This window comes from Trichoplusia ni, chromosome 12 (assembly GCF_003590095.1).
Source record: "Trichoplusia ni isolate ovarian cell line Hi5 chromosome 12, tn1, whole genome shotgun sequence".
Classification (NCBI taxonomy): domain Eukaryota; kingdom Metazoa; phylum Arthropoda; class Insecta; order Lepidoptera; family Noctuidae; genus Trichoplusia; species Trichoplusia ni.
The window spans coordinates 2827467-2839221 of NC_039489.1; the positions used below are offsets into that span (position 1 = coordinate 2827467).

At 33.9% G+C, this 11755-nt stretch overlaps 3 protein-coding genes and 1 pseudogene across 3 annotated transcripts; 1 reads left to right on the forward strand and 3 right to left on the reverse strand.

Moving 5' to 3' along the window:
- Positions 1–186: 186 nt before the first annotated feature.
- LOC113499267 (microvitellogenin-like) lies at positions 187–835 on the reverse strand. Its single transcript, XM_026879676.1, is given in 2 exon segments — positions 187–702; positions 704–835. Coding segments are annotated over 2 exon segments (594 nt in total). The 3' UTR covers positions 187–240.
- A 940-nt stretch (positions 836–1775) lies between these two features.
- LOC113499269 lies at positions 1776–5523 on the reverse strand (annotated as a pseudogene).
- Positions 5524–5751: 228 nt separating this feature from the next.
- Positions 5752–7483, forward strand: LOC113499268 (6-pyruvoyl tetrahydrobiopterin synthase-like). The gene is made up of 4 exons (XM_026879678.1): positions 5752–6056; positions 6323–6402; positions 6519–6664; positions 6934–7483. Exons 1-4 carry the CDS (start codon positions 5989–5991, stop codon positions 7138–7140), a joined length of 501 nt encoding a protein of 166 aa, XP_026735479.1. The 5' UTR covers positions 5752–5988; the 3' UTR covers positions 7141–7483.
- Positions 7484–8487: 1004 nt separating this feature from the next.
- Positions 8488–11707, reverse strand: LOC113499266 (alkaline ceramidase-like). Its single transcript, XM_026879675.1, has 4 exons — positions 11473–11707; positions 10798–10897; positions 9234–9371; positions 8488–9158 (listed from the first exon to the last, which is right to left on the reverse strand). Exons 1-4 carry the CDS (start codon positions 11522–11524, stop codon positions 8837–8839), a joined length of 612 nt encoding a protein of 203 aa, XP_026735476.1. The 5' UTR covers positions 11525–11707; the 3' UTR covers positions 8488–8836.
- Positions 11708–11755: the final 48 nt, after the last annotated feature.

The following is an 11755-nucleotide window of genomic DNA, read 5'->3' on the forward strand; positions in this document are numbered from 1 at the left end:
AATGAACGTAATCATGTTATTTAGTTTAAGTGTATTGTATATACCTATTATAATCAATATGACATAAAACGTGGTATTTATTCAGCTCCAGCCTATTTTTGAGTATAAATAAGAATAAAATCTACTACCAGTAGACTATCTTAAACAGAGGTTCTATAGAGTAACGAAGATAACAACAAAAATTAATGCGGTATACAAAAATATTCATTTTATTAAATTCGATTAGATTGCTATGAGGTCTTAATTTAGAGTGTAATTTTTCCAAGCTTCAATAATCCACTTGAAGCGATCATAGTTAGCGCGTGCATCACCATTATGCCCCCAAAGTAGTCTGTCGCCTTCAGCGTTTGCATTGGCATCCAGTTTCAATCCTTGTCCGTACCTATAATTTATAATAACAAATACAAGCTTATCATCAACTATGAAAGGTTCTAGAGTAAAGCGATGTCTAGATTCGTTACTGTTTGTCGAGCCCCCAAGCCCGTCTGTCCCTAAGTTGTCAACGTTTGCATCTAGTTTGATAAACATGTCGTGTTCAACATTATACAGTTTAAAAGTAAGTTCATTGTTCTCCCAAACTGGAATGATCTGCCAGCTGACTTTCTTAGAACTTTTATCAGTACTATCACCGAACGCTAGCCTATCATTGATTTGATCTGTCTTCAGATCCAATTTTAAAGCTTGATTGTATTTTTTATCAACTATAGTCCACGTGGTCTTCGTTGAATATGTGCTTAAAAGGAACTGGGAAATATTTGGTGACGATTTCTTTAGCTCCTTTATTCCACAGGTTATAAGCGTACTCCATTATTTTATTTGTACGAGTGTCAATCATTTTTTTAATAGCCTTTTTATGACCTCATTTTTGTTATCGCCATCCAAGGCCTATCGTAAGTTTCCCGCGCATTATCGTATTTATTGTTTTGAACGAAATTTAATATTTCTTCTTCAAGCGATTCTATATTCAAGAATGCCATGTGGTTATCAAATAGTGTTAGACCTTGGAATTCTTCAGGTAATGTGTACTTTGGGTAGTGGAAAAGTGATTTTTTTCTTAACTCATTGGCAAGAGTTTCCATTTCTAATGAGCTGGTTTCGAATCCATACGTGATCACTTTTCCGACTTCTTTGTTGACCATACGAGCGATGTCTTTAGCGCAGCTGCTGTTTATTGGTGATCCCATGACAGTAACTGTTCTAACGGAGTTGTCTCTGATGTAGCTGCTGGTGTTCGCAGTTGATGTAGTTTGGGACAGGGATTCTGTTTGGGATCTTCTTGCCGCGGTCTGGTCCGTTGCTCACCAATTGAAGAGAATGGTTCACGTTATAGCAGTTGGCGAATCCGCTGTTCCCGAGTTGTGTTATGATTAGTCCTTCGCCCCAATAGTCAACATGTTCAATGAGTTTGTCGGCTGATACCGGTATTTTATTTAAATGGTATTCGCCTAAGTAAGGTAGCTCGGAGTATGGGTAGGTCTTATCAATGTTTGTCATGTAGTTGGGTCTACGAGCAAGTTTCCAGCCGCCTATTGAATGCATTTTTAGGTACTGAAGTATTGTTTTTCTGGAAAAGAAATTGAAATTTGATATGGCAAACTGCGCATTCAATTCAAACAAAAACAGCCACACGAATTCTAAATTATTCATTTTTTTTTATTATTTTGCTGAACTTACTGTAACGTTTTTAAATTGTCAATTATGGTAGAATATTAGGGACCTTTAAACTACAAAATATTAGTACTTGATTCCGTTAAACATTAAAAATTACAACTCACCGGATTTATTTGGCAGAGACCTCTCCGTTTCAATACAAACGTCTGCTTCTGTGCGCAGCGTTCATTCAAGTCTTGGATATTGTAGTGCAAATGCATAGAAGCCAGGACAAAATGACCCTTATTTATATTCTGATATTAGGATAACCTGATAGGCAGCTGTTATCTAGTCAGTTATCACTCCATGTGGTTGGTGCATTTGAACCGCAAGATGATAGCAAGATATACCTACGGTATATTTAATGGAGGTTTTTATTGACTATTCATAATGTAGATACATGATGTAACAGGGTGTAATTTATCTATAATATGTATGTATTTAAAAATAAATAAGTAAGTTTATCAGTTGTCTGGTTACCATAAGTTCACAACTTGCCAGTGAGCTCAGGAACTGCCTTGAACAAGTCGGCGACGAGACCGTAGTCGCTTACCTTAAAAAAGAAATAATTCAATCAAATTTTGATGATCATTCACCTAATAAAGTTATATAGGCATTATAAATTACTTTTCGAACAAATTAATAATAATTGAGATAACTATAACATATATTATCTTTGTTGTTAGTAGCAGATAAGAAGCTGATAAGAAACAATCGGCCTTGACTTGTTGGCATAAGAGTATCTTGTAAAAAAATCTAAATGTATACTTAACGTATGTTTTCGTCAGTTCGAATGCTTATACGTTAAGTATCCTCCAAATTAAATTGAAATATCATGAGAACCTTTTTTAAAATATATATGATGATAACTTTTTTAACTAAAGAAATTTCGAAAAAAAAAATTGATTTATAACTTGAAAGTTATTATTCACCTGGAAAATAGGTGCCTCAGGGTCTTTGTTGATAGCGGACGATGGTCTTGGAGTCCTTCATACCGGCCAAATGCTGGATAGCACCGCTGATGCCGACCGCGATGTATAGGGTCCTATAGATGATCAATATTATGTGTTAGTTACTATTTAATCTTGAGCTAGCATCGGCTTATTCTGAACACCAACTTTTATAGACAAACAAACAGATTCAATCTAAAGTCACATTTACAATACCGTCAAATATGACTATTATAAAGCTATTTTTTTTGTATTTAGGGTCGAGAACAGTGTCGTAAAAAATCGTGGGAAAGATTTGGAGAAGGCCTTTGCCCAGCGGTGGGACTTAGCCCACTGTGCTAGATAAAAAAAAATGCTATTTAAAACTTACAGGTGCAACAATCTTGCCGGTCTGTCCGATCTGGCAGGTCGTTGGCGACGAAGCCGGCGTCGGACGGCGGCTCTGGACGCGCCCACGGCGGCGTTCAGCTTGTCGGCTAGGTCATACAGCAGCTTGAAGTTGTCTCCCGACTTGAGACCACGTCCTGAAACAATGTACTTCTTTTGTTACTCGTAATTCAGTGAATGGACATATTTAAAAGCTTGCTAAAAGGAGCTTGCGTTTTAATTGCATAAATATCGAATAATAAAAGAAAAAAGTATAAATAGAAGATTTTGAAAATAAATTTAAAAACCTAATAAGAGCACAATCTTTACTTTCTCTACACATGCTCTTATAAGAATCATCTAGTTGTTAGTCTATTTACGATTCGAATCCAATAAGTTAGTCGATTGAGGCGGAACTTTAAATAAAACACTCTAATTTGTTAGATCATGAGAAGAACAAATAATTCTGTAATCTATGCAGATCTTTTCTCCATTACAATAGTTCTTTGCATGTGTAAATCAAGTTTCTGGAAACCTCAAGATTTAATTTTAGTTCTCAAGTAGAGTATACTGTATGAATAATAACTACATACATGTAATATTTCAATAAGAAAGAGGGCAAGTATTTTTACCTCCAGAGATGATATTCTTTGCGCTGGGTAAGCTCAGGCCCTGTCAGACTTCGCAAGCTCTTGGGACACAAACTGGACGAGGTCGCTCTTGTAGTCTCCTGCGGGCGCCTTGTCTACGGCCGCTGAGCCGCCCTCCAGGGGCTCCGGCGGGAAAGCCGTGCTACGGACAGTGATCACCTTGATCGCGTCCTTGGCTTCCAGAGTAAGGACTGCATTACCTGAAAAGATAAGTAGCAAGCATGTTAATGGTTTCACCAGTAACTGTAGGGTATATAAGTCAGAATTCGTCATAATTAAGGAAATTGGTATGCAGTAATAAAAAATATTTTATTATTCTTTATAGCAGCAGAACCTTCCACTTATCAATAGAACAGCTTCAACACATTTTATATTACTATATAGCGACTGAATCAAATTACCTGCATAGATAGTTCTGATGAAGGTGTTAGCATCTTTTACTCCAATGATGTCTGTGATTGGTGAGACATCAAGCTTAGCCGCTACTCTGGGCAGAATAGCTTTGCCGAAGGCAGTAGCTGGGGCTAAGATGTGTGTGAATTTGAACTGGTTCTGTGTGGCCAAGATCAGGGGAGTAAGAGTCTCAGCGGTGAAACCCTTGAAGACTTCACTCTCAGCTACCAGGACTTTGGAAACACCATTTGCCTTGGCAATGGCTTCAGCAGCCTGAAATAGAAAAACATTTTTATTTGGGGTATGGATTAAATTCCTTGCTGCAGGAGTGGAGTGGAGTCTTTCATAAAAAAAAAAATATCATAACTTCTTCAAAATGCAATTGTAATTTAACTAAACAATTTGTAAATCTCCACGCTGCACAAGGATGAGAAGTAGCTGGTGGTTAAGTTATTAGGAAATATTTTATTTTTTTAATTGGTTTAGTTAGCAATTGTTCCATTTATAGTTTCTTATATCATACTGAATATAACTTCCATATACATGCACTAATCATTATGGCTTGTTGCCAATATAAAAATTGACAGCTTCCAACCTTTGATTAAATATGCAGACTATGTTGTTACCAGGTTATGTCAGACTTATAACACTTGGGTTTAATAGTACATATTAAATGTGGAAAAGATAAGATAACTTACAGGGCCACACTTGGTGCCAGCTACCAACACTGATACTTCACCACCAATCTTCTTGGCAGCACTCAGGGTGTTCTGTGTCGCCGCTGAGAGTGCTTCATTGTTGTGCTCAGCAACTACCAAAGTACTCTGAAGTCTCCTCAACTGGAAATATAATCACAATAATCATTATTAAGTCTGTTATATTTAAAAGGTATAACCTTCTTATTAAAACCTCCATGGTGCAATGTTTATAATGTGAACATAATTATTATACTCATTTTATCATCTAATATTATGGTTACAGGTAGTAGTAACACATACATAAGTACCAAGTTAACACAAAATCATAATTAATATTAAGAGATAATTAAAAATAAACGTGTTACTATGTGAGGCGATTTCTGTTGATTCACTTGATAACATATTCATGTGTAACTTATAATTGGAAAAGTACGAAATAGGGTAGTTTTGGTGAAATACTTTGTACGTTATTATAAAAACAAATGGACTCCCTTATTCGGGCTCGGTACGTCTCTAGTAAACAGGACCATATATAATTGGTATGTAATTGTGCTATCAATATTTTACCTTAACCTTGCAAATGAATTAATAATAAGACGAAATTAAGATGTTCACTCACCTGAGTTGAGAAGAATACATGTCGGCTGCACGGAGAAAACATATTGTAAATTATATAAACCGCTATAACTTACACTATTTACAATTAAAAAGTTTTCTAAAAGGTTACAAAGTCCAATTCACTGTACTTTACTACTATGCCCGTAGATATTATACTCGATAAACGCCACTTGTCTATTCGCTCTTGACACTGACAGTGACAGTCAGTCGTCAGTGCAATAGCGCGGAAAAAAAATCATGAATGCTGCATTTTTCACTACCTATCACAAGAAATTATACGAGATGGCAGAATGGAAATTTATTTCATTCATCGACATCCATTTTAACATGTTTCAATCGCTGAATCTGCACTTTGGCTACACTTTGTATTCCGTATTCACAGCGCACGTCGCTGGCAACCCAGCATTGTCACAAATATTTTAATGACAGTTGACGTTGAAATCAAAAGTTTTGACAACACTTGTTATACTTGTTGTATTACTTGTATATTCGTCTCGCAATCTCATTTTCATCTCTCTAAACTCGTATTTTATACTTAGTTTATTTACGTAGTCCGACGTGAGTGGACTGTTGTCTTTATTCCTGTTAATATTAATATTGTATTAAATTCGGTTTTTTTTATTCTTATAATATTTAATAACACACCACACAATTTATCGAAATATGGCCCCTTTACCCATCGTATCAATAACTAGACGAGAAACCTTCAGTTCGTGCCACAGGCTGCACAGGTATGTATGCGCAGGTGTTATTTAATACCCGTAACTACCTTTCTAATAGTTATAATAGAAAGGTATCAGACCACGTACTTATTGTATAAGAAAATGTTTCTCTATCTTTGTTTAGTATTTTGTGCTTTAATTTTCAAATAAAAAAAGACAAAGTGACGCTTTTCGATTAAATTCCAGACCCATATATTTCCCTGTACTAATTTATGTACCTAGATTTTTTACTGAGAACTTGAATGTTTAATTTTAATTTGATAATTATTTTCCAGCCCATACTTGACTGATGAGGAGAATAAGAAGATATATGGAAAATGTAATAATCCGAATGGACATGGGCACAATTATGTTGGTAAGAAAATCTTCACAATTTATTTTTTATTACCATTATCAACATAAAAAATGGCCTAATATAAGATCCCTCGTCCTTATTACTGCCAATGTGTTATAAAACTTTTTTTTTTACAGTATTGGTGACAGTGAAAGGCCCAGTAGATACTCAAACCGGAATGGTTATGAATGTTCATGAGCTCAAGCAGTACATGCAGCTTGCTATCATGGATCCACTTGACCATAAAAACTTGGACCAGGATGTCCCATACTTCAAAGCTGTGGTAATTATTCTTAATTGTCTCATTTACTATTTCAATCATTGTGTAATCAATTACATTTGTAATATCTTTTTAATAGAACAATGTTGCACAACACTACAAGGTTGTAGGTCATTTTTTATCTGTATCTCTAAGCAGTTTATTATCACTTATCAATGAGTTCATTAAATTTGAAGCTGTAGTAATGAATATGTGCCTTGATTCATGATACATATTGATAATAATGTTTATTATATAAAGACAAGTCACTAATTCATATTTTTTACACTTAGGTAAGTACAACAGAAAATGTGGCAATATACATTTGGGACCAACTTCAGAAGGTTATGGAAAAGCCGCAGTTGCTACATGAAGTTAAGATCTTAGAGACTGAAAAGAACCATGTGGTGTACAGGGGTGGGAGCACCTATCCAAGGAAGAAGTTTGACTCCACTAGTCTGCATCCAAACCACCATGATGTCTCATCAGACTCTGACTAATTGACTAGTCTTCAGAGACTCTTGCCTACCTTGATATTAAGTGTACAATATATTGTGATAGTTATTTTTTTTATGGATGATTATAATATTATATTATATTCCTATATTTTATATTCATGTAAACCTGTTAAAATTAAACATTCCAAACTGCTTAGCGATTTATTTTCTTCGAGAATTGATTCAAAAACAAGAATAGGTAGCCATTTATTTATTTCTATAACTCATTACATTTTGTGATAAATAAAAATAAGCATATTATTGTAGACGCAATTATAATAAACTTCTGTATAGTTGAACAAATAAAATATTTCATTATGTAGTTTCCACAATATTTGAAACACAATAACACTTTTTATAATAATTTACATTAAATATACCAACCCATGATTTTTCGCAGTTCGTAAAATCAGAGATTCTAATTCAATACTTATTTAAAGGCTAACCCTTCTTTTTCGAAGGAATAATTAACTGATATAATAATACGATACCTTCATATTTAGAGCGATAGAAATTTTAAATCGCGCCGCCTTTTTTCGAATAACATTCGATATATCTTCCACTTCAACATTTTTTTTTAGTCTCCTTAATTTAACACAAATTAATATATATTTTAAAGAATACTTTAATACAGTACATCGTCTTGATTTAATAGTAAATCAATAAATTAGGTAAACTCCATTGTCACACAATGATATCACTAGTTTTGTACTACCCTCCAATACAATTTAATAATCTAACAGTATATAAAATAAATAGCTACACACTTATACTATCCTACATTAATATCTCAGATATATTTGACATCACAAAACATTAGTAAATAAATAGACTGCTTTGAAAGCTGTTTGTATATTGTACCACTTGTGTGCAAAAATCGCACACTGCTTCATCTGTAAAAAGCTCTTGTGACTAAGTATTTTACCTCAATTTTTAAGTAGTTCATTGTATTCTGTTGGTAACTGACGAAGGGGAGATAAGAATATGCGCTATATTTGCACATGGTACTAGGTAATCTATGAAAATAATTAGCTTCATAAACCTGCCCAATCCATTATGAAGTTTTCTTTCCCTCAGTAGGACAGTTAAAATTGGTAAAATATATATCAACACTAATATAAATATAATAAAAATCATTTTTGAGGCTTCCTGAAGATGGTAGCCATTTTATATTTCTATATAAAATATCGTCAAGAAAAAAAATATAAGAAAATGTAAACACATCTAAAATAAAAATATAAATAAAAAAGGTTATAAAATACAACAATCACAGTCAAAAATATATAGTAAGTCAATGTAACAGAATGAAGCCCATTAAAAATGACTTGAATATATACCTACATAAAAATCGGATATGTTAACAGAAAATATATTCTCTGGCCAAAAGACGCTAAGACCGTAACGCCTCAGTCCAAATGTAATAAGTAATAAAGGTATCAAACTCTACAACCCTTAGCCAAATACTTGCTAAATTTCGTAATCGGGTTTAGTACCCACTTATTAAAAATACATTTTGGCTTCATTTAAACAACGCTTTAACTCACAAATTGACTATGATCTACATGTCTTTTGTTTTCCTTATCAGATCTGATAAATTATGGGAGTATCTCTCATCATGATAAGGTAATTAGTCACTGTTAATCAGCCTCATTAATTCTGCATACGTACAATACCTATTCAGGACTCGACGCAATCATAACTAAATTGCTAAATCGTCGCCATTTTTGCATGGATGTTTAATTGATACGTATGGAACACCTAATTCAAAATCATTTACGGGCCAGTACTTGAGCTGCGGTTTCTGTTCAGGCCTTTCTTCATTAACGTTGAAATATGCAAAGAGAACAAGAGCAGTGTAACTGGCAATGAATGCAAGCACATGCCATACTCCATGCATGTACGGGAAATCGATGGACTGCCAGGCGTCGCAGAACATTCGGTCAATGGTCCAGCAGAGTATTGCTAGCAAGGAGACGATGACACAGCGTATGCCGAGTCGATACACACGCGCACACTCCACCCTGTAATATTTGAATTAGATTAAGAAATTAAAAAAAAACATCTAAAATTGCAAGACAACAAAGAAAAATACGTACAGGTTTAATTCTTTGTAGAGGAACCCAAGGGCAGGTACGACAAGTGTCATTAACGCGAAAGCGTTAGCCGCCGGCTGCATGACTAAGAAACCGGTGCACAGCACTGAAGCGACGCTAGAACAAATCGCGAGTCTTCGTCTGAAATTATGGAATATTTTTATAAAAATAATTACCCTCGTAACATATTTCCGAGCAATCAGTGTTCACTGCTCACGTATTTATCGTGCCCTACAAAAGCGCTCTGACGCAAATATGTTTTTAATCGATTTAACTCGGCGACTTGTAATGGTTTAAATATTAGTTAACGCGCGGACTACGATGTTGCTTTTGTAAATCGTATGTGACTGGAGTAGTAGGTATTCCGTATTGAGATAATTAATATTGTATGATTTTAATAACATACATCGTATTGCATCTCAAGTTTCTAATTATTACTGATTGTTAGCTTTTTTTGTAGATGTACATGCTAACCGCAGATGACAATTATTACGTCACACTTAATAGCGATGTTGACAAAAATGATCGCAAGTCTTTGCTATGTGAAAACGTGATGGAATGGAGTAATTTAAATATACGTGTGTGGGTACGTAGGAATATAATTATAATTATTATATTTGATGAGAATAATACAGTGTATATCTAAGTATTAACTGCGTTATTAAATTCTCAATGCAAACAATTTATTTAAAGTTTATAATCTGCTGAATATTATCTCCCTGCGGCTAAGTAGGTAACTAAATGTAAAACAGGTTTCTTTCCCACACTTAAAAACCCCATTATCTAAATACAGTAGTACCTACTTAATAATATTAAATAGGTTCATGCTAGTTGTGTGTTACAAATAATATCGCCTTTGTTTGCTTCCGTATGTTTGTTTATCACAAATAAACAGCGCAAATGCGGTTTATATAACGCTTTTATTACCAACTGTTCAGATATTGTATATTTATGGAAATGTTTTATTTTGAAATTTCCATTTACCGTACCTACCTACTCACCGATGTATGATGCAATTCGCGCCAAAACTAGAGCGTGTTTGTATGATTTGGTTCCAATTAACAAATATAAGTACCATTATGTAGGAAACACAATTAATTTTGAGTGTTAATTCATGCTAAAACTTCTTCATTTGTGCTTTGGTCAGATGTGAGACAAACAAGTTAAAGTAAATAAATTGCTCACTATTGTGCAGTTTAGTAACTACCTAACATGCTTCACTTGCAAAAATAAAGATAAATTGCTATTTTTTATAGCTTATAAGATGGACACGTTATTACTTAGAATAAAGAATATTAATTAGATACACCTATACATACATCAGTTTTTGCAAGTACAACAAAAACAATTTTTAATAAATTGTAAATAAAAAATACATTCTGCTTAATTGTGAGTTTTTTGCAAATTTTTTAAAAGTATTTTTATGTAGCATTTTTTAAGTCTCCAAATTGCCATAGCAACTCTAACTAGTCACTCATAAAATGTATAGCACAGCAATTTAGCCTTGCAGTGCAACCAACACACAGATAAGACAGACACATATTATTAGTAAAATAATTTAGCTCACCGGTTGCCTCCTAAGAATGTTGGAAAATGTCTCTTTGGCAAGAACATAGCGAATGCTGCTATAAATACCCACAGTATAGACAACTCATCCAATAACTGACCTGAAATTGTAAATAGCATTGTTACAAGTCTGTCTGTGTCAATATTGTGGGACATACTAACAATATTTTAATATCATCAATACATAAGGACATAGTTTTGTTATGGCTTCTAAAAATAAACCTCCTTTTGTTTAGTCTCCTTTAAAAGACACAGAGTCTTAATGCAATCTGTGATTAAGACAATATTGCAATTTGAAGTATTAGGACTTGTCTTAAGTGGGGCACTTCACAAATGATTATGGATAAGATTATCTTCTTAAGAGATGATTGTGTTACAGTTTATTAACCTTGTATTATCAAGCACTCCTATAAGGCTCATGAAATGACACAAATTTGATGACTCCTCTTAGTCAATATTAAATATTAGACTTAAGTAATGTTGTGACATACTCTAGTTGTTTTATTTTTTGTGCTGATATGTATACAATTTGAATTGATCAAAGTAAATTAAGTAAATTATAAATAAATTCAAAATAAGTGTTTTAAATGAATTAAGTTATAATAATATGTAGTACAAATTGATTTGTGAATGACTCAACAAGTATTAAAGCCACAAAAACAATGTAAATACTTACCAACTAAACTCAAGGTCGCATGAAAGTAGGCAGAGCTCATACCAACCACCATCAGCAGAACCCATAGAACATTGATAGCTGGGTTGAAGAACTTTGAGTACTCTTGGAAGAGGTGAATTAGCACAGGGGGGAACAAGAAGAACAGGATGTTGCTAATCTAAAACAAATTACGACTTGTAAGACACTCATAAGATTGATTAAAAACTTCTTTGTCACGAAAAAGGTTGGGGTCCAAGTTCAATGACCATTTTATGTATGATGAAAACGAAAAAAACGATCACAA

Coding starts and splice junctions, on each gene's coding strand:
- LOC113499268 (XM_026879678.1), top strand. CDS start 5,989: ATGGCCCCTTTACCCATCGTATCAATAACTAGACGAGAAACCTTCAGT. Junction 6,057..6,322: donor TCGTGCCACAGGCTGCACAG/GTATGTATGCGC, acceptor ATTATTTTCCAG/CCCATACTTGACTGATGAGG. Junction 6,665..6,933: donor TCCCATACTTCAAAGCTGTG/GTAATTATTCTT, acceptor TTTTACACTTAG/GTAAGTACAACAGAAAATGT.
- LOC113499266 (XM_026879675.1), bottom strand. CDS start 11,524: ATGGTGGTTGGTATGAGCTCTGCCTACTTTCATGCGACCTTGAGTTTA. Junction 9,372..10,797: donor ACATTCTTAGGAGGCAACCG/GTGAGCTAAATT, acceptor CCATAATTTCAG/ACGAAGACTCGCGATTTGTT. Junction 9,159..9,233: donor CTCTACAAAGAATTAAACCT/GTACGTATTTTT, acceptor CAAATATTACAG/GGTGGAGTGTGCGCGTGTGT.